This window comes from Chanos chanos, chromosome 1 (genome assembly GCF_902362185.1).
Source record: "Chanos chanos chromosome 1, fChaCha1.1, whole genome shotgun sequence".
NCBI lineage: Eukaryota > Metazoa > Chordata > Actinopteri > Gonorynchiformes > Chanidae > Chanos > Chanos chanos.
Window position 1 is genome coordinate 49,043,100 of NC_044495.1, and position 26,303 is coordinate 49,069,402.

Genomic DNA, 26,303 nt, shown 5'->3' on the forward strand with positions numbered 1-26,303 from the left:
AACAATAAACGCAGAACCCTTTTAGATTGCTTTTGTGTGGGCTAACGTTGTAATGTTGTAATAATTCATTGTATGGTAAATTGAGCAATCCCCTAAATTACTTGTATTCTTCTCTCATAATAGTATAGCTTTAGAGACCACGTTTCATTACCAGAGGTAATTAAACTCCACAACTGCAAAAGCCGAATATCATGGAGTCTTGGGCAGGTAAATCATAACACGGAGAAATGCTTCACGTGACGCGCGCCCAATCGTTTTGAAGCCATTAAATCTGTGTGTTAACATAATAACCGCATGATGTCACTGTTTTCCAATATATCGAGTCGCAGTTAACAGCGCCCCTTAATCCAAAACACTGCAAAGCGGCGAGGGCAGTTCTCCATGCATGAACATTTTTCATTTTAAAATGGAATATCTATGAGCTGCAGTATCCCAGCCATTCTAGGCAAGAAATCAGAGAGAATGAGCTCAAGTTTGACGATTACGTTTACATGAACTCTCTGCCGCGACTTTTCAGAGATGCTAATGTTAGGTTACGGTGACTTAGGCAACATAAAATGCATTCTCGGTGTTACCTTTCGTTTTGAAGAGTCAAACTGTTGGCGTTATTTTCAGCACTGGACAGAGCAATTGGAGTAGCATCTGTCTGTCTTCCCGGAATACTTCTGGTTCGTGCGACGATTCATAGAGGACGTGTTCGAGGACCATAATCTGACTTAACATCAACATCTTTCGTTAATTATCATATCTAAGTGGTGATATGTATGTGTGACTTTATTGTCCGCAGGCGTTCTGTGCCTCTACGTGTCTCTCCTAGAGCGCGTGGCAGTCTACTTGACACAGGCGGGTGAATGCCCCGCGTTTCTTCATTTGCGGCAGCGTTAATTCCCTTTTCATTTGGCAGAATGCAGAGGTGAAAAAGAACCGGCAATACCGATCGAGGTGACTATCCTTGACGGTGATTTTATTACTGATACCTTTTAGCAACACGTCGGAAATCAACATAGACGCATGCATTCAAATCGAGGATTATCACGAAGACATTGCCTCGAAACCATGAACTGCAGCTGGGGAACAGAGCTGTGGGTACGTATAAAATCACTTGCAAATACGCCTTGATGCATAGCCACCCCAAACAAAATGCATTTGTTCATGAGTTTGATTAAAAGATTTAACCACAAAATATGAACGGACGATGAGGCAGCACTGTTAATATGTGAACATACAGTTAGCAAAAGCCCGCTAGCTAATGACTAAGATATCTTACTGGTGGCTTAATAGTTCGCCCTATTGCACATCTTACTGTTCATACAGACGAGAGACACGATTGTTTTAGGTGGACTGCTCATCGTAACAATGTCCACGATGCCTCCGACATGCATCCGTACACCATTACTTCATATCCTCATGCACATGTGTTATTTCAGTGTAATAACGGGCAAACATTGACACTAGATGTAGGCTAGCTAGCTAAAGCACTTAACGGGGCTAAATGGCAGTCTGCATTGTTAGCTAGCTTAATCAGTATGTTGCAAAGTGCATCCAGTAGTTGATGTGCTTTTGGCATTTTTGTAGACGCTGCGCTTGATGCAGAGGGAAATGATTCGTTAGTATGACGGATGTTAGTAGGCTATTTGCATCGTAAAGGGAAGGTTGCTGTCGGTCATTTTTGGAGGAGCAGCTTCAGATAAGGCACACAGCATATTCCCGTGTCAGGTTGGCTCAAATTTGGGTTTAAAGCATGATAAACTAACCGCTTACGGTCATTTTACATAGACTCCTGTTGAAAGCAAAACAGACAAGCGGAGAAGACAGTCTTGTGTAGGTATATATTATTTAATGAAAGGACACAGGCCGTAGTCATTTCACCCCTGCTGTATTAACAGGTGAAATAAGAGGCTCTCTGCGCATGTGATATATATACATGTACATATATACATATATATTTCCCCCCAGTAATATGTTTTTTTTCTTTTTCCCCCAAATGATGATTAAACCGTGTAAATTAAACGGTTTTCTTAACTGAGCTTCTTCGGTGCATTCTGAAAGAATGCAAAATGCAGGTTAGCTCAGGACTCGGATCGGTCCATGTCTGGGAAACAGGTATGGGATAGGCTACATCATGGAAGCCCAGAGCAGGGCATTGTATGGACATTGGACGTTGTTGTTATATCTGTCTCTGTGTTTCGTCTGCAAAACCTGAGTTTTGATTGTGAAAAAAGTAAAAAAAAAAAAAAATGATCATATGAAGTAGCACCTGCCTACAAAATTCCCTTTGCCCTAGAAGAGTTTCCTCAGGATTTGGTACAGCAGGAAGACATGCAGTAGCAAATAATGTTCCTTCGTAAACCTCAGCAGTTCTCACAGCAACCTTCCCTTTATTTGTAGTAAATGGGCTTACACAGAGACAAACCAATACAAACTTGTTTTAAGTGCCTTTGCAAGCCACATCACATGGCGGCTATGGATGTGACCCGTAGCATAGCGCAGTTACAGTGACGGCAGCTCTAACAGTCATCTTATAACTCGTCTTTTCAGTGGTTCTCTAGCCCTCTAGTTCTTAAAGCAGAACACCTACTTTGATCTATGTCCCCTTCTACGTGTCAGTTAAATGCAGACAGACAGGTTGCTAACTAAGCCACAAAACTGTCTTTGCACCATAACTACACTGTAACTATAAGTTAGCTTTTATATTGACTTCCCAAGGCTGACAGACTGTTTGCTCATTTGACATAAAGGACCTCCCCGATGTCATGTAAAAGCTAGGCCTTAGCATCCCCTCGACATAGGCCACTGATATATACATTTTTGCATAATTCATTCTGAGATTAAACATAAGTTTAGTCAACCGTCCTCTCTTGAACCATAAGTTGGATCTGTTTTCAAAGCCTCCTGGTTTTGACCTATGTCTATTGATGGACACGGTGTCATATTTTTGAGCATCTGCAAAGTTAGATGATCTGTTCTCTCATAAAGAGCATTTTGCTGTTGTGGTTAATCGATAGTGGTTGTCACCTCAAAAACCCTTTTTGTTTTACAGGATCAATTTGACAACTTGGAAAAGCACACGCAATGGGGCATCGAATTTGTGGAACGGTACACCAAGTTTGTGAAGGAGAGATCTGAAATCGAACTAAGCTATGCTAAGCAAATAAGGTATGATAAATGTCCAGGTTTCCTCAATCCAGGGTTTGAGAATGTATAGGCCTTTTGTAGTTATGGTCTTTTGACTATCCAAGAGCAAGGCGTGTTGCTTTGTTTTATAACTACTTTTGTTAAATTTATAAATGGTATGCATGGTACTAGAGGTATCACTTCTTACGAAGGGGTTTATGTACAGACAGTGAAAATGTTGATCATTAAATGGTTGTAAAGATCAGGTCATATAAATTCTAAAGATAACTCTTGTTTTGCTTTATCTGATGTTGCTGAAAACCCGTTTCATTTCGGTGACTGGTTGATTTAAATGATTTTTACAAATAGCTTTTACCCATGTTGTTGTTGTTGTTCCAACATTTACCCATTGAAGTTGTTGAGCTATCAGTCAGAAACATTGAAAAATACTGATAGGTAGATTGACAGGTGTATTTCTTAGTGTTATTTTTCCGACAGTTTATCGCTCTATTGGGCAGACAGTTAATCCAGTCCAGTTAATCCATAGATATCTGGCTACCAGCTTCTTCCCCCTGTACAGTTTACCCATGTTGTATCTGAACAAACACAACCCGTGGCGTGTGGACAGATGTACCCTCCCATGCTCTTTGTCTCTGTCTGTGAGAGCATTGTCGTGCTGGCCAGTGTTTTATTTTCGCTGTGTTGTCAGCGACGATGTTATTAAACCGAGATGTTTGCGGCGATGGAAAATGTACACAACGGGACGCGTTACATGTCAGGCGTGCATCGCCATGGTTACAGGGTTTCCACGGCACTGACCCAGATTTGAATATGCCATGGCTGGTCTTGGTTGCCTCTGACTGTCTGTGGCAGGAAGGCATGTTAGCCAGCGATTGTCTGTGACAGAGCAACCCCTGAGGAGAGCGGATGAGTAGCATCCCTGTCCTCTTCAGCAGTATACCCCCATAAACACATAAGCAGTAAACCTCTACATCCATAATTAATCCATCTTGAACAGAAATTTGTTTTTCAGGGTTTTTTTTTTTTTTTTTTCTTTGGAGCCAGTGGTGCAAGAAATAGGCCTCGGCATATGTTTTCAGCATTGACACACACACACACAAAAAAAGCAAGAAAGAATATCTGGGGTTATCAGTACACTGTAATCAGAATGGTGTTGATAAATTAATACACAATTATTGTCTCTGGAGAGGTCCACCCCCCCCCCAATGTGCTGCAGTTGGGTGGAGACTTGTCAAACGTTAAATGCTTGTTAGCTGGTTACAAAGAATAAAAAAAAAAAAATTATCATCATGCATCAAGCAGGAAGGAACCAGAACAATAGGCCCTTCACCAGATCATTTAAGGCTAGTTAATCATCAAGGATTCCTGGTGTGGTCCAACACTTCCTACCACGGCTCAGGTGAAGATGTGCTGAATGATGAGGAGTGTTCGTCCCTCTGTCAAGCTCTGAGAAAAAAACAATCAGCAACTGCAACGGTGTGGCCTGGCACAGAGCTGCAAGATGGTGATCTGCCTAGCAACACGTCAGACTCCGGGGAGGTACAGGAGGGTGTGTGCACAGAGAGAGAGAGATTGGAATTTACAGAGAGAGAGGGAGAGAGAGAGAGAGAGAATGGAATTTACAAAGAGAGAGAGAGAGAGAGAGAGAATGAGTGGGTGTGACACGGTCTTAATACATATACACGTTATTGGGATCATTTTGTGTCATCATGTTTTGTTCTCTCTCCCTCTCTCTCTCTCTCTCTGAATTGCTCTATCCTTCATACATACCCATGAACCAGCGATTTTTTCCCCCTTTTTTACTGGCTTCAAAGAATCGCCTCACATTGCTGCATTTTCCACTCTGATTGACAAAAGAGAAGGAGGTCAACAGCACTAATTAGAGGCCTTTAGCGATGGCATCGTTAAGAGCTAATTGTAATGTTTTAATGGTTCCAGCGATAAGCGTGTTTGTGTTTGTTGCTTCAAGCGAGCGCTTTATTTTGTGAAGTGGTTCCGCAGTTCTGTGGAACTCTCACAGTACAGCCAAGTAAACAGGCCACAGATGGAAATGAGAAAAAGTTAAAAGAATGAAACCTTTCATTACCATTTGACATGAAATAGTGTTGTTGCGCATATATGAATAAAATGTATCATAAAATTATTGCTATAGGAATTTTTTAAAAGAAAAGACTCCGTAATCTCATTTAAAGATGAATTAAGTAACTGGTAGAGACTGAGTGGGGATCAAGAGGGATTAACATCAATCTTCTATAAAATGACGGTCGTTTTTTTTTTACTCATAGAAACAGGCATATTTGTCTACATGTTATGGTGCAGGCTATATGAGTCAGACGCATTGAGTAGAATCCATTTGTTGTGGAGATGTTTCTGTGTGTTATTAAGCATTCTGCTTTGATTTAATCCCATCTCAAGGAACCTCTCCAAGAAGTATCAACCCAAGAAAAATTCGAAAGAGGAAGATGAATACAAGTGAGTGACTTTGTTCTTAGAGTTTTATCAAGATGAGCTTATTTCAAGAGGAGCTCAAGCTTTACTTCCAAAAACGAATGCAAAGTTTAGCTTTATATGACTCTATGTTTGAGAAACATAGTCACAGGGAGTAGTAACTATACAGTAACATGTGAAAACCAGTATCTTGAGTTAGACTTCCCGGATTCTCTGCAACTCTTGTTTTCCCTGGTTTTTCTGTATATCTCTATATGTATGTACATGCATTTTGCTATTGTGTGTTTTGCTGTGTTTTTTTGTTTTTGGTTTTTTTTTTGATGTTTTAACTTCTGTCTACAGGTACACGTCATGCAGGGCTTTCCTGATGACGCTAAATGAACTGAACGACTACGCTGGCCAGCACGAGGTCATCGCCGAAAACCTCTCCTCCCAAATCATCAGCGAACTCGCCCGGTACATTCAGGAGCTGAAGGCCGAGAGAAAATCGGTATAAACCTCTTGTTTTTTGGTCAGACAGACTAAGAAAACACAAAAGAGGTCCTGTTTTGCTGGACATTACAAAAAGAGATTATCTTTAAAAAGAAATGAAATCCGCAAATCAAACACAGAGGGGAAAAAAATCAATTATCCATGAAAGAAAAATATATTAAAAAAAACCCCAACAAAACGCCGTTCTCTGGAGAAAAGCATGTTGTTACAGCTTAAGATTGCTCTAACCCCTTTGTAAATCCTGAGCTAAAATTGGAAATATGGTATTTTTTTTCCTCTCATTGTTTGTGATTTTTTTTAACCCCCCACCCAATAAATCCTGAGGCTAAATCTCGGTCAGGAATCCAGGTCAGCGGAGAGCAGGTCGTTTCCTTCCCCCATCTCCCCCCACCATCAAAGTAGGAGGTTTCTGTCTGAAACTGGTGGCTGGAAGTAATGGGACAGAGAGAAAATATGACTTTGTGTGAACAGAACAAAAAAAGAAAACAAAAATGCTGACTCGCTTTTTTTTTGTGTGTGTGTGTGTGTGTGTGTTAAATCTCCTCAGGCTTTTGTCATTGTGTGTGTTGTCGCCCCCTTTTTCTGCTCAAATGTCACACGAGAAGAAAGAAAGCGTTCTTTATTCTCTTTTTGCAAATGTGATATTTTGTGGGTGGATGGGTCTACTGAGGGTCTCAAGCAGAACTGTAATATGAGGAGAATTGTTGATATGTGACGCTCCTAAATATGACTCTAGAATGACATGTTCTGGGCATTTCACGTTAATTACGCTTGGAATGGTCGTGACTTTGACCTTGTTTAGGTCTCCGTTACATATCCTCTCTGCTCCATCTGGTGTTTTTCAGTCAAATTAGCCTCAGATTTCATTGGTCTAAACCTCTTGAAAGATCTACACAAGAGCTTACCAGTAACTGTAAACTGGTTTGAGTAATTTTAGCACAGAGCATTTTAATAGTTATAATGAATAATTATCATTAATCACATAATCGCAGTCTTAGCATTACATGTTAGAACAGATTATTACAGTTGAAAAAGTTGAAAGCTTGGAGCTGAAGAGTAAATGTAATGTGATGGTAGTGTAATGTTGTGATAAGACTGTGAGCAGGTTTAATGACTGTTATGAAGAAGTTAGCATACCTTTAACTACAACTGAAGAAAATGTGATTGATCAAAAGTGAGTTGTCTGAGTAAACATGTAGTCTTTGACATGCCCACAGGTCAGAGATATAAACATGTATTCACACACTGATTCATTTTATCTCCACTTTTCTTTTTCTCTTTCATTTAACCAATTAGCATTTCCACGATGGGCGCAGAGCGCAGCAACATATTGAAAACTCCTGGAAACAGCTGGAATCGGTGAGCAGGCCAGGCTGATTAAAATTCAAAGGCATTGAAATTTTAGCAAAACAAATGGGGAGAGAATCCCTGTCACATTGAGGAATCGTAATGAAGATTGTGTATGTTTCGAAGAATATACAAAATGTACATAAAAATGTGTAATTCTTTTCTCGCTTAGAGCAAACGAAGGTTTGAAAGAGACTGTAAAGAGGCAGACAGAGCACAACAGTACTACGACAAGATGGACGCTGACATTAACGTTACGAAAGCGGACGTGGAAAAGGTACTTGTTTTTTTTTTCCTTTTTCTTTTTCTCTTTTTTTTTTTTTTTTTTTTTGACGGGCTTGGAGAACACCTCTCCCCTCTGCTTGCCCTTCATCGCTCTTCTGCATTTTTTATGTTCCATCTCACCGATGGAGACAGATGATACCCACTCTGCATTTTACACCTAGCAAGTGAACTCTCCCCCTGTCCAAAAAAAAAAAAAAAAATCACAAACTCAAACAAAAGCTTCAGGCCTTTTTGTGACCTCTCACCTGACCTTATGTGTCCAGTAAAAGGTCTGCTTCTCCTTAAAGGGTGTTTTGTTGTGGCGAACTGGGCACGCTTAGTCGAGAAGATTACCGTCGTGCCGTGGTCCGGATTAGAAGTTCTTTTTAAAGTCGTTTTAAATGGCAAAACAGCAAGATTTTTGCCGTCTTGTTGCTAAAGCCATTAGTTCAGCGTGGCGTGTGTTGGTTTCGGATGTCGTGTCAGGAACTGAAAAGGTTTCTCCTGAAAAGTATCCAGCGAAAACAGAAAATAAATGTTTTTTGTTTTGTTTTTGTTTTATGGCGTTTTTGCCTTTCAGCATCTGTGGATGTCATATGAATAATTCACATTAACCATATACTGAGCGAGATTTTCCGATACATTTTGTTATTGTTGCTGCTTGCTGTTGTTTTTCGTTGATGTTTCAATAGCTGAATGCACCACAACACTAAGGAGTGGTTTTGACCTGTAGGCTGTTATTTTGATAACCTCTTTGGGCAGAACCACATCTCCGGTGATATTGATAACATTACTGTGTCGTTGCTCTTGTTTGTTCTAAATGCAGAATAGGACAGTTTCAGTGGCCTAATTCAGCAGGATAAACTTCGCTTAATTTCCACCCACACTGAAGAGTGAAGGGTTTAGGGTTAAAGTTCCAATATGTACAAGTTCAGAATGGTTTGTACAGACATCTGGAGATTGTACAAACATTGCTTTGGGTTCTCGATCTGTGGATCAGCAGTTTTTCTCACAGATACAAATGAATGGTTGTATTTGAAAGTGCTGCTCTGTTTCCCGTAGCCATGAACCTTTGCTGGGCCGTTTTTTCTTCATTGAGTCTGCTGGTTCAGAGTAGGAAGAAGTGACTGATAAGGCAACTTCTTGCTTTTCGTTCTGCTGGTTATTTGAGTTTTTTAATATTTAAATATCTCTTTTTTTCCCTTCACTTGGGATTCTTGTGATTCAATGGTGTAAGATTAGCTAAAGTGAAGCAATATGTTTCTTCATCTTTCATGAGATGAATTTTTGCTTGGTTTTGCTTTAAAAAAGGGTGAACAGTGTCCATGTACCTGTTTACTAATAAACAGATAGCAAGTTGACCGCCGAAATCTCTATGCCTCAGTCAGTAGCTTTTGGTATAAAGGAACATAAAGGAATATTGACATATGCACTTGGAGCTGCAGTGATTATCCACCTTCTGTGTGCAGTATATAATTTAGGTTTTTACTGAAGCGGATCAGGGACGTACTCATTTGTCGACATTTATTTTACCATTCAAGTCCATTAGTAACCATACCAGTGCCCTGAAACTAATGCCTTCTGTCTTTGTTTTCTGACATGTCTTAAAGCGATGTTCACTCAAGGTAGGTTTACAACGCCTCGTTTTTTTGTTTTGGTTTGGTTTTGGTTTTTGGTTTTGTTTTTTTGTTTTTTGTCTGTGGGGACTTTGTTCAGTGTTCAGTGTGACGGACAGCCTGCATCAGGTCAACCGATATATATATTTTTTTGTTTTATCAGTTTTGTTTTGGGTTTCTTGTTTGTTTGTTTGTTTGTTTTTTGTCCTTTTTTTCTTTCAATTTCATGGTCAGACAAGGTGTCCTCAAAGTGTTTCGTTTGATATTACATTCTTGTCACTCACAGGTACAGTGACGGAGCACACTTGTGTGTTCATTAAAAGTCCATAGGCGTTTTCACCTCACCATAGAGTCTTCAGTGGAGAGTAAAAACAGAAATGTACTACAGCAGTAGTATATTAATCTAATCTGGCACACATGAGAGTGGAATGTAAGATTGACAGAGCGATACCTGTACTTGTCTGGTTCATTTACACTGTTTTACATTGAGAGCAGCAGCAACTGCGATCACGCCCAAGCCTTGTGTTTGATGTGTGCGATTCACCAAGACATTGGTGTTTTGATTCTATAAACGGAAAAGTAGCTTGTCTTTGACATTTTGTGTATCTCCTTCTTCTGTTAGTTGCGCTCCTGTGTTTATCTTAATGTAATTCAAGGGTGCATCTGTTTTTGGTGTTTTCCGCCTTTGTCCAACACTATTTTTCTGTCTTATTCCACCATCTTGAATCTTACTTCATTCTAACATGGGGCTTTGTCAACAAAATAGAAAAGGATTTTCTGTCACCTCCTTTTCTTCTTTTCCAGACGCTAACATTTTGTTTGTCACACTTTTCTTAGCATATGGTACAATTTGTTTTAAAAATGACCAGTGCTTATATTTCATGTTCTCCACACTGATCATACTATAGACTGTTTCAGATGTTTTCAGCTGCTACTAGTTTGGAAGGAATTCCTATCTCAATACAAGTCACCAGGGTCTGCCAGACAATGAAAACTCAACAGCTGTCTGTGCAAAACCAGCAAACATCTAAAATAATCGACTGTTTACCTCACTGGTATTGCATACAAAAATGTAAGCCTGTGGACATGTTAAAGTGATGTCTGGTTTGGGTCTGAAGCAGTAGCGTCTGTTTCCTTGTGGCGTTAATACCTTTTAGCCAGTGAGGATTTTAGCGTACAGTTTTTTGGAGTTAGTTGGATGTGTCACACAGCAGAACATCATCTTTGTGTTCATACAGGTTGACAAATGACCCTTTTGACTCATATTTCTGTAAAACAGACCAATCTTGATCTTTCGTGTAATGGGCATCTTTCCATCACTCAGTGTCTGGTGCTTTCCAGAATTTTCTTTTTCTTTTTTTTTTGTGTGTTTCCTGTGATGTTAGCTATCATCTCACGTGTCACGTCACAGCATTGTCACACATTCACGTTTTGTGTGTTAATCTTCCTGTGGGTGTCAGTGTTCATGGTTGTGGGTTCACACTCTCCAAAGTATTTGTGTGTTTGTGTGTGTGTGTATGTGTGTGTGTGTGTGTGTGTGTGTGTGTGTGCGTGGGCGTGTATGAATGCGTGAGCCTCCACCAGAATGCAGGTGTAGAGCGTCAGCCCTGTCACATCTGTCCACCCTGTTACTCTATGTGTTTGTAGGCCAGGCAGCAGGCTCAGATCAGGCAGCAGGTGGCTGAAGACAGTAAGAATGAATATTTGACAAACTTACAGAGGTTCAACAAGGACCAACACGAGCACTACTATACCCTCATACCTCACATCTTCCAGGTAACATGCACCCTAAACACACACAGACACACACACTAAAGTCCCTTACATAACTCTGTGACCACTCTTCTGTCTTCTCTCCTGAAGTCATTCCTAAGGAGCATCAGATCTTAATGTCTTATGAGCTGAACTCAGTTTTACAGTATAGTAATCTAAGGCATATTAGAGGCTACTTCTCAATGATTTATGTTAATCTTTGCGTTTTAAATCAAAACACTGGTTTTAGAATATGCCTCTTATCTGTTATGGACATTGTGTCTGGAGCTTAGACAACGGTTCCTCAACCAAAAGGGAAATTAATTTGAACGAACGGCATCTAAACCTCCAACCTATTTGTATGCTGTTCGTTGAGGCATTTCTGTCTGCTGCAGAGAATACAAGAAATGGAGGAGAAGAGGATTGAACGAGTTGGAGAGAGTATGAGGACCTACGCAGAGGTGGACCGTAAAGTGCTCCCCATAATTAGCAAGTGTCTGGACGGCATGACCAAGGCAGCTGAGTCCATCGAGCCCAAAATGGTAAATATACGGTCTAACGAGCGTAGCATTGTGAAGTATTCACCACCAAATTACTGACTGATGCAATAGCTTCTTTGAAATTCATTTTGGAGTGTTTAGCTTTTAGCTTCCGTTTCGAATTTCCATAAATGAAATACGCGTAATATATTCAGGCAGTCTGTGTTCGACGAACAACATTTAGCCAAAAATGAATAATTTACACGTACAAAATGCTGACGACTGAAATACTCTTAATTATCGGCGTCCTATTTTCATGTTAACGAGAGACTACTGGCGTATTTACTCCGGTTACCCAGGATAAATTTCCAGTGTGTCTTTTTCATCTGTTAAATCCTTGCATTTATCCGTCACGTGGGACTCGGATGCTCCGGCCAAATATGACAGATGGGGAGGCCAGCTACATTAGTTTAATTTCCACCGCAGCACTAATTGACTCTTATGAGCCCAGTTTTTTTGCGGACGATTTGAAAATGGCTTACTGACAATGGGAGTTAAGCTCTTGTGGTTTTCCCGGGGCTAAAACCGCACGTGTGTCAGAGCGACAGTTTACCTCGAAATTGACGTGTCCTCAAAATAACCCGCTCGCATTACAGACGTTAATGCGTGTGTCACAAAAAAAAATGAATACTGTCAAAAGCGTGAACCGAAAGCACAAGATTTTAGCGGGGTTTTTTTTTGTTTTTGTTTGTTTAGTTTTGTTTTCTCTTGCACCCTGAAATTGTTCTGTTTAGTGTAGTGTAATATGCCAGACATTTTCTGAGCAGTGGGTTTAAAGACAGTCTCACTGATAACATATGGCAACTGGTGTTGCTCTGGAGTAAATGATGAACAGATCTTATGAAGTACATCTTTAATCAGCTGTGTGTGTATTTGTGCTGTGTCCTCAGCAGAACCGCATGCAAGGACATGTCTAGATAAAGGCTGTGCATGTGTTGAATTGTGCAGATGTGCGGTTACTGTAAAGGGCTTATGAGGCTAAATACAATAAACAGATTGTATGAGATAGATCGCTGATTTCGAGTAAGTACGTTCTTCGCAAAACCAGACGAATTTAAAACCAGCGTGTGCCACGTACTTTGTCGCTAATCTCTTTTTGTTTTGAGGGTGTATCGTTTGAATTAAAAAATAAAGAAAGAGGATAAAAGCGGTGTCTTTTCTCTCCGCCCGCGTTTGCCCTAACAGGATACGAAACAGGTTGTGGAGACGTATAAGTCCGGGTTTGAGCCTCCGGGAGACGTGGAGTTTGAAGACTACAGTCTGTCCATGAAGAGAGCAGTGTCAGAGTCAAGCTTCCTCAATTCCCGCGGGGAGGGCAGGCGCAGGAGCAGGGGCAAACTGTGGCCTTTGATTAAGAGAAATAAGGTAAAGAGACGCCACAGCCAAGTCCGTAATACATCACGCATTTTGCACATCAAGATTCATCCTGAACAGTGAAGACATACGCACTGACTGTTCTCACTGCATAACAGTTTTTTACTCAGTGTCAACACAGCCCTTCACTTTGTTCTGCAGTCTGAAAGCTGTCATTCTGAGGACGTGAACACAGAAAACTGCTCTCTCTTTATGTCACTGGGCTAGTACTCTCTTGGCGTTGCTCTCCTCATCTTTCTCTCTCTCTCTCTCCCTCTCTTTGTCTTTCTTGTTCCATCCCTCCTTTTGTCATCATCAATATCACTCCATCACCCTCACCTGTAGCTTATGTCTTTGTTAGCCTCCCCCCGCCAGCCCCCTCCACCTCCCCCTACCTCTCCATCACCGGGTAGCGTAGCCAACGGCCCCCAGTCTCCCCAGCAGCAGAAGGAACCCTTGTCCCAGCGTCTCAACGACTTCATGAGCTCCAAACACAAAATGCATTGCCTGAGGAGCTTAAAGCGTGGGGTGAGTCCAACACTTGATTGATCCCTGATCGACCAATCAGGAGAGAGGAGGTAGTAGGGAATATTTCTCTGAGTGTATTGTGTTGTGACTGCTGTTGATTGAGTGCATGCTAGATTCCCCCCCCCCCCCCCCCCCATAACCCATCTTGACCAACTGCACTGTAGGCCTTTGTGTTCTTTCGTCTGATTGGTCTAGGAGTTCAGTTCTGTTCCAGAGTTACTTTTTAAATTTTGTATAGGGCAGTCTTGGGTTACAAGTATTGAAAGCCTAAGTATGGGGGAGTATAACTTCTGACCGCACATTTTCTGGATTAGAATGTCCCGTTCATGGTGTTCTTACGTTCTCAAATTTCACAGATATCCTGCCAGTTCTATCCAAAAGCATGCTCATTTTTGCATAGTCATCAGCTGACAAACACATGGTGAAGTTTGTCTCAAATTAATGCTGACTTGACTTTGTGTTTTCTTTTCCTCATCCTCAGCTTTCTCTTAAGCTGGTAAGTACAACTGTTTAAGAGGGTATCTGCACAGCTAACCTCTTACGAATGGCTTTGACGCAGATATGGAGAGATTGAATAATCGTTTAGAGAGGAGATTCTCTTTGTGCTGTGCTTATTGGCTCTGTCTTTTCAGGGAACCGCTTCAGAAGATTACAGTCATCTCCCTCCTGAACAAAGGAGGAGAAAACTCCAAGCCAAACTCAGTGACATCCATAGGGACATACAGAAAGAGTTAGATCAGAGGTAAAGACCACTCAACTGGAATCCACTCAAAAGATTAGCCCACCATCATGACTCCATCCTGAGCTAGCCATTACCTGTCTTTGTTAATATGGGTCATGACTGTAAAATGGTAGAATTATAGCCAGCAGCGGACAGCTCTAGCCAACAACATCATAGATCTCATTGGATTTGGTTTCTACCAAACAGCTGCTCACCTCTGATTGAACTTGAGCATGTTTTGTCAAAGTTAATCAAGTACTGTTATAATGTTGTGCCAAGTACTGTAAGTGTGAGTCTGAAGTCTTCAGAGCCTCAGTTCTATAGTTGCACGAGAGAGAACACGCTTTGGACTTATTTGGTCATAGAGTGGTAGTGATTCATGAAAGAGTTGTTTGAGCGCCCTCTTGCGTAATCTGATTGTAGTGCAGGGAACTGAAATTAAAAGTGTTCTCAACTTTTGAGAGTATAATAACTTTTTTTGAAAAATCCTCTTCTTACAGGGATGCGCTAACTAAAATGAAAGATGTGTATACGAAGAACCCTCACATGGGAGACGCCAGCAGTGTGGATCCACGTTTAGAAGAAATCAGTCAGAACCTCGAAAAGTTACAATTGGAAGCACAGAAGTTTGAGGTCAGTACTTTACCCAAACTCAGAACTTATATGTACATATATGAAACCAGTCAAATCTGGTTGTGCACTGAAGAGTGCCTATAGTATCTATTGTATATAGGGGTGTAACGATTCATCTTAGCGTGATACATCACAGTGCAAAAATGTGACAGCACGCATCATGTAAGTTGGCGGTACGTGTTATATAAATTCATCAGCGGTAGTAAATACATATATAAAATGAATCTGGTCACCTGTACCATTATTTGTGTTATCAGAGCACAAAGTCATGCGCCATGCTTCTTGCATTCCAACGGAGGCCTCACGTGTGACACGTTTCAGTCATAGAGAGAAAAAAGAGGTTTCAGTAACAGGCTAGCAGCGTCAGCGTGACACGTAATGAGTGTGGCTGAAGCTGAGATTGAAATCAAGGATGTGCCATCCTCCTTTAAATCAGACGTGTGGTAACATCTTGGCTTTCCGGTCATTCAACAGGAGACTGGCGAGAAATTAACTGACAAGACGAAGACGTTATGCAAGCACTGTAGAAAAACTGTCAGCTACACTACTGCTAAAACCAGAACTATGATGTAGCATCTACGACGCCAGCACAACGACAAACTCTGGTCAGGGGATGTGAGAAAGAAAGTGCTTAAAGCCCAAATTTCTCTTGAAAAAAGTTTTGCATCCCCTTTGCCTCATACATGTGCAAGAGCACGAGATATCACCAGATCCATAGGAGTGTTTATCTCTAAAGACTTGAGACAACTCTCGGTAGTAGACAACGAAGGATTTCGCCAACTACTTAAAGATACTAGAGCCCAAATTCAACACCCCGTCACGCCTTCACCTTAGTCAGTCTGTAATACCAGCCTTGTGCAACGAAGCAAAAACCAATGTGACAGAAATTCTGAAAAGTGCGGAGAGCGTGGCAATGACGACAGACAGTTGGATGTCCAGGGCTGTTCAGAGCTACATTATAATAACAGCGTGTGTTGTCAGTAGTGAGTGGGTACTGAACAGTTTTGTGCCCCAGACTCGTCCGCTTTTTGAGACGCACACAGGAGCAAACATAGCTGAAGTTTTAAAATCAGCAGTATCAGTAGTGTTTGTGACAGTATCTTAGCTCAGTACCCTGTGTCTAAATTTGATATTAATGTAATACAGACAGACCCATCCTATTTAATATTATTTTATGTTTGAAGACTATATATTTTTGTCTGGCTTTCAAAGAATTCCTCCCAGGGTCAAGCTGTCATCGCTTTTGGTCTAATGGTACAAAAAGACAACAACAGTTCAGCATTGTCAATTCATCGAAAATAAATACATTGTTTTCATTCCAGCGTCAGTTCAATTGATTTTCTTAAAAATATCATTGAACCGTAGACATAGTATTGTGAATCGAATCGAACTGTGAGCTGAGCGTATCGTTACAGCCCTAATAGTGACAAACCGTTGAATCACAGTTCACACAGTATGGCAGGATTACAGTCATTGTATTGTTTAACAGCATCCTAAAAAACCAAAGCATTTTTTCCTTTAATTTCTCTGTGGCTAATTATCTCAGTGATTATGTATACAAGCATTATGTTCAGTCTGGGGATGCTGGTGTGTTTTGGAGAGATTCTTGAAAGTGGGTTGCCTGCAAACCTTTAGTCGTTACTTGTTCTCTTAATCATAACTTTTGAATGCAGATGAGAAAAATGCAATAAGACAAGCCGTCAGAAACAACGCTGGTTTTGTTGGTCAGCGGGCACCGTACAGGTCTGAGTAAACATGCAGCAGACAAGTGACTTTACCCACTTTGAAACTGTGCGAATGTCTCCCGGCAGGGCTGGTTGTCAGACGTGGAGAGAAAGCTGCTGGAGAAAGGTGACACTCACAGGAGACAGAGCGCAAACTTTGACTCCCAAGGCAACACACCTGTCAGTAACAACTGCGCCCAGAATCGAGAGAGGTACACCGCACGCCCATGCAGCGCCCCTTCTGAGGACTTCTCTCCACTCTCTCAACACTGTCATTTTAATACCGTGTTTGAAACCAGTCCTTTAGACCACATAAAGAATCATGCACTGCTTTTCAGTGAACACTTCCATTACCTCTCTGGTCTTAGAAATCTCGCCATCTTTAAGGCGCACAGCTATGCATGCTTTTCCTGCTGACCAGTTCAACTGAGGGTATATTTACTTGTCAAATGTGGAAGAATTGAGTATAATACTTTCAGCGCGGTTCTATTTCATAACAAACCAACATGAAGAATTGTGCTGCATTGAAAAAAACTTTTGTTCGTAAAAACCTTTGTGTTAGGGTTTAGCCTGGATGTAACCTAAGGACGACATAGCCTGGTCTCACTGACATCCAGAGATATGAGAATGAAACATGATGCATCCAATAGCACTTCTCCTGGCTGTAGGCCTAAAGTCTGAACAGGGCCGTTTTGAGTTTAAGTGAAGTTTGAACAGAGGTAGAGGAGTTATTTGTGTCCCTCTGCACACAGCCCTGACGGCAGCTACACTGAGGACCACAGCACCGAGTCAGTTCCCTTTAAATCCCGCAGCACAGAGTTCGATGATGACTTTGAGGATGAAGACCCTCTGCCCACCATTGGAACCTGTAAAGCCCTCTACCCGTTTGAAGGTATCGTCACTGTATACCTTGACTCAGCATAACATAAGAAAGCAGATTTAAATCAGCTCTTGGTGAAGGTTTTTTGAAATTTGAAAATGGACATTTTTGATTTTTTTTTTTTGTTTTTCTTTATGGGTGGTAGTTGTTTCTGTTAGCACACATAAATTAGTACTTCTTCGTTTGGTGAAGTGTTGTTTCCAGTCTCCTTTGAAGATTCTGTCGCTATTATGTAGTGTTGTGAAGTGTCACACATATATATCTGTCCAAATATACAGAACTTAATCTCAAACAAACAAAAATAACATGACTTTCCCTTCAAGTTGCACTGAAGAATAAGTTACAGCACTTGTTTACATTACCTCACACTAGAACAGCCTTCCACAAATCCTTAAAAACTACACGTCTGTCACAGTTAACGTGACACATTCCTTGATCTGCTTTACACGTTTTATTTCTTGGGACCCGTGCATTGAATGACAGATTTTCCCAGCATTAGTCATGTGCGGAGAAACTCTTTTAGTCATTGTTTCTGCGTGTGTGTGTGTGTGTGTGTGTGTGCGCTGTTCCAGGTCAGAATGAAGGGACCATCTCCATGGCTGAAGGAGAGCTGCTGTACGTTATTGAGGAGGACAAAGGAGACGGCTGGACGCGCGTGCGCAGGAACGAAGACGAGGAGGGTTACGTTCCCACGTCCTACATCAAACTCTATTTCGACACAAACGCCAAAGGTGCTATGACATACATTTAAAGCTTCCCACGTGGTGAAATGAGGGAGGGAGGGAGGGAGGGGCAGAGGGCGGGGTGGGTGGTTGGTTGTGGTTTGGGTGTGGTTTAAGCCAAATTTCAAGAATCTTGTTCATCTCTCTCGACAGAGCGAGGCCCAAGAACTTGCTCGTTTTGTTCGTGGGGTTCCTCGCAGTATTTTAGAAGGCTTATATCCGTGTTTATGATTTGCTTTAGCAGGTTTTTTTTTTTTTACCTCCAAACTATAGCAGAAATAAACTGAGCCTGAGCAAGGCACACAAAATGCTGGTGAAATTTGGATCAGTTGTGATGTCACGGCTACATTATCCTTCCTATGCCAATTCTCCAGACCCTCCAATGGATTAGGGTTAGGGTCAGTAGGGGTTAGAGGTAGTGAAGTGGGTTTCCAGCAGAAGGACTATTTTTTTCAGTGTATACGTTGTTACAGAACACGAGGTCCTGGATAAGTCGAAGGAGACCTGAATAACCCAAGGATAACGTGTCTTTAAACATGGGAATCTTGGCAGTCATATTCATATTAAGTTTTGATAAGTTCACAAAATAAAATTCAAGTCATAACTTGTGTCTTAAAAATACTGTTTAACAGATCATATTTTTTCAAATTTATCATGACATTTTTATTTTTGGGTAACGTTTCTCTATGATGTCATTTAGAATATGAAATGTTTTCGAGAATACATGACAGATGGTGTAGTCCAGGCCTATTCAATTAGTGGCCTGCTGGACAAATTTGGCCTGGCAGTCATCTCCAGCGGCCCATAGGTGACCACGGTTGAATCCAAATCATATAACAGTTAGTTCTAGTCGGGTAATTTCATTGGACAAAAGGTATCCCGTGAGTGCTGATATACACAGTATAATGGCACTGGGACGTGTTACCATATATATCACTCTAAAATTACACTACCATAAAAATCTTGTTTGGCACACAAATTCGATTAAATAAATGTAAATATGTAAATTAAAATAGGCTGCCAAAAATTTCTGACCCATGAACAAGGTTTTGAAATCTGGCCCATTTGAAATTGTAAATTGAATAGCCCTGGTGTAGCCTAATGTTTACTCAGGTATATTTACTTTCTCACCTGTGTTTGTTTATATGTTTGATTCATACCGTGCAAGCTTGCGGTTTTCTTTTTTTTTTTTCCTCTTCTTCTTCTTCTTTTATTTTTGTTTTTCATTTTTTGTTTATCCCATCACAAGTACTTGCACTGATGCAAATTGCCCTGTTAAGGCTCCATTTCCTGAATGATTATTGCATGAAATCAGTTTAGAAAAAAAAAAAAAAATTCTGCCAGCTTTGCATATACTGAATTATTAAAAAGTCAAATCTTTGATCTATCGCTGTCACTGTAGAAGATTTTAAACTTTAAAAAACTATAAAATAAATAAATGAAATGCTTGCTAGGGTGGGGTTTAAGTTGCAGTAAAATGCGGCATGTGAATATAGAATGACGCAAAGCTTTCCACATGGTAGTGAGAACTAAAGCGCTGACAGAAATCTGCTTGCATGTTCTTTTTCGCTTGATTAGCGCTTGATTAGCATGGTACAGCTATTTACGAAATATATTATTATTAGGAAAAAAAAACATACTGCGTACTTTGTAATCCATAAGTGTACATTCAATATCAGAGCGGAGCCTGTTTTTACAAATGGAAACAAGAATTTTAAAATTTGCAGTGGAGTCTTGGACAGAGTGGGTGGGGGGGGACACATTTTGATCATCCGTCATTTTTGCGTTTGTGTTGTCGATCACAGCTCTGTGCGTGTGTTTTGGATACGTATGGAGCATAGTCACTGTCCTGTGACTGATCGAATCAGTTTCTGCTTTTCGTCAGGCAAAAATGCTGTAAATGCTGCTTTGTAACTTAACTGAATGGTACAAGATGAAGTTCTTTTTTTTTCCCTTTTACTTTAACTTTTTAATTTGTTTTTTGAGTAACATTCATTTTGTGATTCACAGTCAATGCCTCACAGTGGGGTTTTGATGCATATTTTTTGTATATTTAGCTCTCAAAGGTTAATAGTGTTTTTTATACCATTCTTTGATAGCATCATCTCTCTCGCACCTGGATAGCATATTCTGTGTGTGGAAAGAGTTCAAAAGAGAAAAAAAAAGGCGATTGTCGCGTTATGAAAGAATGTCAATAGTTTTCATATGCAACATCTCTAACCTATCTTGTGTAATGTTTTTTTTTTTTGTTGTTTGTTTGTTTGTTTTGGTTTTTTGTTTGTTTTTTCCTCTTTTTTGCAGATTCCTAAAAGTGTTTGGCTGACACAGGAATGGCAGGGCAAGCGTCCTTGCGTGAAAACACCTCCTCTTTAAAACTGTAGTCAGAGAGATGGCATGAGAGGAAAGCCAACGGAAATGGCAACTAAATTTTCGACTTCTCAGTACAGACATACATCCATTCTGTTTTCATTGTGACAGAAGCCAAAATCACAAAAAAAATGCTGCCAATTACCTTTATTATTTTTTTATCTAAACTGTTTTTTTTTTCTAAGCTTGCTTCTTGTATGGACCTATTGACTCTTATCTTTGTGTAGCGACTGCATTCTGTCATACCAAAGTCTGTAACTGCAAAGGTGGACACTAGACCAGAGCAGAGACTTCTAACAATCCAGTCAGTAGATAAATTCAGCGACTTATAGTCTTAATAATTATAGGTAATTATAGTTTTAAGGCTAAATGTTACTGCCGCAGCCTCATAAACGGACACATAGCAGTCATTTTGGAATGAAATAATCTCTAACAAACATGATTTGATAAACTCGTTTATTAGTCCAGACTAAATGATGGAAACTGCCCTTTATTTCGAGACAAAATATGAAGTTAAAAGGGAGTTGAACAGTAAACTTAACTCCTGCTTCACGCTGCAGGTAAAAAAAACTGGTAAGCACTGATCTGATCTCTCACTCCTTTTTCGTTTTTTTTTCTTTTTTTCCTCACGTGGAATCCAAAAAAAGAAAGAACAGTGTGGCTTCACTCATTCTCACTCTTTCTCTCCTGTGATGTGTGCTCACAGAAAAAAGAAAAAAAAAAAAAACACACACACACAGCCAGCTCCTCTCTCTGGCTACACATCAACTATTGCCCCTCCCAACCCCCTGCCTCACCCCACCCCCACCCCCCTCCAGGCAGTTACCATGGCAACCGACTTCAGTCAGCTCTTTTACTCTTGTCTCCTGGCTCCCGTCGGTGTGGCCGCGTGTCGTGTAGATATAGTGGTGCAGTTTAGTGGATGTTGGTGATCCTCTTCAGATGGTGCTGTGTTTCTACGCATGCATGCTTGCCCTGTCTCTTTTTTGTGTCTGCCAGTAATTTTAGGGGTCTGGTTTTTTCTGTCCCCACCTCTCCCCTTCCTTCATGATGAAGTTCTCCCATCTCTCTCTCCCTCTCTTTCTCCCTTTCTCTCTCTCTCTCTCTCTCTATATTGATGGCTGAACTCAAGCTTCTTTGAACTGTGTTTGTGCCTGTGTAGTTTTTTTTTTTTAATGATTATTTATTATTATCTTTTATTTTTATGTCTGATGCATGGCCACCTTGCTTCACAACCACTCTTTTATGTTTTTGTTTTGTTTTTTCTGTTGATGTTTCATGCAATCTAGCTCTGACTTTCTCTGCTTCTTCCTCCAGAGTCTCTTACTTTCTAAATGGTTGGCATTAGTTTTGATTTTTATTCTGATGTTATACACAAATGTTTACCTCATTTCTTATAGATTTCAGGCTCTACTTTGAATCAGTTGAGAAACGATAAATATCATTGTTGTTTACCTCTTTCATTTCTAAAAGAAAGACTATTCCAGAGCTGAAATGTTTGTGTACTCTGTATATTGTGAATTTGCTGGATTCCTTTCCCTTAAAGACCTCTTCATAAATATAAAACTGCCAAACAAGGTGTTAAACGTCTGTGACTATCCTTTTCTCCTTTTTTTGTACTAATGGAAATGGACTCTATAAGGATTAGAGTTAGTAGGATTATGCCAATTTTTATATCATTGAATACCTTTTTGGTATGTCCTGTGGGGAGTAAAACGGATTTTTTCCTCTGAAGTAACTCACTAATATAACTTAAATATTGTTATCTGTGTCAAAATAAGAGCATATGAGAGAGGGGAAATAACAGAAAAAGAATAATAGTTTATTTACAAAGTATTGTTTTGATTATCTTAATGAATATTACGCTGAATTTAGTCGGCAAGGAAATTTGTTTAGTGTGACCCCCACTGATGAAATTGAATTTGTGTTCAACTAGATTTTATAGGTAGTTAGTAATCGCCACTAGATGGCAGAATTTTTTTGCTCAGAATGCCTACAAATGTTTGGCGGTGTATATTTTGGACGTGCAATTCTTAACGCACTGTAGGTTTAATGATCTGTCGAAAATAACTTTGAAAGGAACTATGAAAATGGATCAGTACTAGCTGGTGTCAAATTATATCCCTTCAATATTTGCTGTCCATATGTAGTTTGACATATAGTTTTTTGGGGGTTTTTTTAATTTTTACTCAAGACAGTCTTAAAGGGTTAGACGACCACCAAATTAATACGTATCATATGGCCCACACAGTATAATGAAATACTTAACTTCGTTACTTGAAAGATCGTGTTACTTCTGCCACATTATTAAATACTACTTATCAGATCTGTATAAGATGATCAGTATGAGAAATTATTGACATTTCCCCCAGATTGCACCAAAATTACTCAAGCTCTTCTAAAAAGAAAGGAAAAAACAAAACAAAACAAAAAAAGCTCGTGCTGAAGTCGTTCTACACAGCTGTATTTTTGAACAGCAAGCTATCGCTCATTGCCTTACTTAGAATTTTGAAACACAACCGATGAATTATTGTCAGGGAAAGAATGAGCATAATAAAACCGCGCTGCACATAAGTAGCGAATAAAAGATGAACGTGAGTGCGACATTTAAGAGTGAGTTGTGCTTAAGACTGTCATAGCAGGAAAGTCTTAGACAAATGTTTTCCTGTCCCGCTGGTGGCTATTAAAAGTGCCGCGCACACTCCAGCGTTCAAAGTGGAGCTGAGCTGAAGGGAGGGGTGTAATTAGTTCAACAGGTGAAGACTGCGAGGGCCAGATAAAGACGAGAGCTTCTTACATCACATCCTTCGTTTGTTCGCCTCTTTATTTTCAAGTTCTGGAATGCGGTTCCTCTCAAAGGCTAAGGAATTCAAAACAAGTTCATCAAGTGTGTGTAGCAATGATTTCTCCCTCTCTCTCTCTCTCTCTTTATAGTGTGTACGTTTGTGGACCCCACCCTTTACACTGCTTTTGCATTTTCTTGTCCAGACTCAGATATATTTCCCTTCTCAGTTCCAGGACTATGTGGCCCTTTTTCTAGAATCAGTTAAACTGGCGACAACAATGTTTTACTTAGAGCTACATATGCGTCAACGGAATAACAGACTAATCAGATTCAAACCACTTTTGCTAAACATAGAAACCATAGAAACGGATGCTTTAAGAGATCATATTTGTGGAAGTGTCTTTACAGCTTCTTGGCTCCACATTTTTCCACTTTATTTTTAAATCTTCCCATTATAAATAGAACAACATAAAACAGCAACAATGAGCAGGGTTATGTGTCATAACTTTAATAATATGAACAGAGGAATTTGTGACCCTAAGGAGTTCTGAAATGTTAAGGTCACCAGAAAAAAAATGATAAGTATTATGTAAAACGAAATGGATTTCACTTCCTCTGATGGAATTTGTCAGAATGACTACGTGCATTTGTAAGGGAATAAAAGGTTTATTAAGGCATGTCCTTGTGTGGTTGCCAGGTCCACTGAGGTACAAAAAAAGGATGCCTGTACAGCAAAGCCAGGAAATTCCTGTTTGGCTTCCTGCTTTGGGAATCCTGACAGGACTGATGGACAGGGCCACCTGCCGACAGGGAGGAGAGATGTGGAAAATTATGTAAGGCTACGCCGACTTGCTTATCCCGCCAAAACTCACATTTGGATCTAATCGTTAACATTTTAGGCCGTGTCTTACTTCATTTTTGGTGAAATTCTATGTATATATGTTTATATCATAGACTATGTGAGTCTCCAAGACCATATATAAGTAATCTTACTGATTGACACAGATCCAAGGACCTGGAAGTGTCTGTTTCTGTTAGATTCCATGGATGGATGGAAGTGTCAGGCCAAATAAGATGATATTAAGTCTTAACAGGAGCTTGCTAATCCTTAGAAATGCCTACAAACATATTATTCCAGTGGTTCACGCAGCATCGTATGTTGAGTCTTCGAGTGACTGTTCCAAGGAGGAATTCCTCAACAGTGAGGGAATTGTTCTAGTTTTATAATCAAAGTGCAAAGTATTGTGTTTGGACTCTTTAGTGAAACAGTGATTTCTCCTGACTGTAGAGTTTTTTTTTTTTCACCGTTTGGCCTTTCTAAAATCTGTCAGGCTTTTCTGACGCAGATCCGTTTCCTCTGCTGGTGAGATTTCTGATTGTTCTGATGGATCAGACTCTAGTATCTCTCTCCGCCAGCCACTTCCTCTTTCCTCTCTGACAGGAAATGCTGCATTGCCCCCCCCCCTCCTCTTTTTTTCCTCAAGGCATAAATTAATCTTTGCTAGACCTCAAAGTTTTACCTCAAAGAAAGCCATTTTGTTCTCATTTTTTCAGAACAAAGATTAACATATGGATTGTACCAAAGTGGTTAATGTCATTCTAAAACACATAAGTAGAATTTTCCGCAGATTTCTTCCTTTAAACATAAAGCAACTGATAAACATTTGATGTGATTTCTATTAATGACACTGACATTGTTATAAATACTATTTTTTTCACAACAATTGGTGTCAGATCACAAACTGACAAAGAAGCTTTGACTTTTTTATGACAATGTACTGAACATTCAGAAGCTGAATGTAAGACTAATTTCTTCACTATCTTTCTTTTTAAACTCTTTTAAAATACAGTATACTGTTTGTTCAGCTTCACAGATAAGGATAGTTACTACCTGGAAACAACTTTTTTACATCTGCAGAGATCTTTGTTCAAATCAACACTCAAAGACATAAATGCTCACTCCTATACCTTAAAGGCCTTAAACCTGTGTGCAAGAGGGGTAAATTCATGACGGGTCTGATCATAAATGGTTTGTGGAGTTGCCAACAACTTGGCCATGTTGTGAAAATTACTATTTTTTAATAACAATTGCCAATACGAAGTATATGGTCGTATACTAATAAACATTTACCAATAGAGTGGAATGTGTGGTTTGGAGTTTGACACTAGCTTCAGCAGGATGAAGCAAGATTGTTCTTTATTGGCGTTTTATCGGTTCGAAACACACACAGGAATTCCGGTTTGGGAATGACCGTCCGATTCCCAGCTTCCACAGGAAGATTAGAATAAAAAGCACCTCTTAGTCGACAAAGGCATTTCATTTCTCGTTTGCCCGCCAAAGGTTGAGAAGAAAATCCAGACTTAAACCAAAATTTTGCGATCTCAAACGACCGTTATCATGGATATCTTACTTAAACCGCTGAGGGACCATGGGGGAGCGGATGAACCACGACGTATTTGACGTTAAATAAAGGTATTGTGTCATTCTCGGAACGTTAGAGAATTTGTACATTGAATCGCGTGCATTTACAAATGTTTTTGAAAAGGATATATACTTAACAAACATTTTGACCTGAAAAGTTCATAACTGTGCGGCAGTAAACTGTGCCAACTATGTTTGTTATAATTAATTCTAGGGAAGAGTTTGCAATTGCAGAACGTCACGTGCTTCTTGTCTTCGATTTAAATTTAATTCGTCCAGTCTAAATTTCTTAAATCTGCCAACTCTGGGAAAGCAAAAGGCATACCCACTCAGATGAGTTTTTAGGTCGGATATATTAAAACTAGTTTTCTTTCAGGGAGGGTGAGGATCTACCCATGTCTTCGGATAATCTTTTCGGCTACGTATATTCGCGAGAGGGCGCCACCTGTTGGATTCTTCAACTGGATTTTTCTTACCGTTATATGTCATTGAATAGAACCATATGCCAGCATGAAAATGCTCAAACGTTGCAGATATCACTTCGTTTCGTTTAAACATGTTATCAGGCATAAACA

General features: G+C 40.0%; 1 protein-coding gene across 1 annotated transcript; it reads left to right on the top strand.

The window, feature by feature from the left end:
• The first annotated feature begins 1,011 nt into the window (after nucleotides 1–1,011).
• On the top strand, nucleotides 1,012–18,183 carry fnbp1a (formin binding protein 1a). Its single transcript, XM_030779554.1, has 17 exons — nucleotides 1,012–1,086; nucleotides 3,041–3,156; nucleotides 5,551–5,607; nucleotides 5,926–6,073; nucleotides 7,372–7,434; nucleotides 7,595–7,699; nucleotides 9,297–9,311; nucleotides 10,950–11,078; nucleotides 11,450–11,596; nucleotides 12,779–12,958; nucleotides 13,292–13,474; nucleotides 13,956–13,970; nucleotides 14,107–14,216; nucleotides 14,696–14,828; nucleotides 16,640–16,764; nucleotides 17,305–17,444; nucleotides 18,005–18,183. The coding sequence occupies exons 1-17, from the start codon at nucleotides 1,012–1,014 to the stop codon at nucleotides 18,181–18,183; spliced, it is 1,920 nt and encodes a 639-aa protein (XP_030635414.1).
• The last annotated feature ends 8,120 nt before the right edge of the window (nucleotides 18,184–26,303 follow it).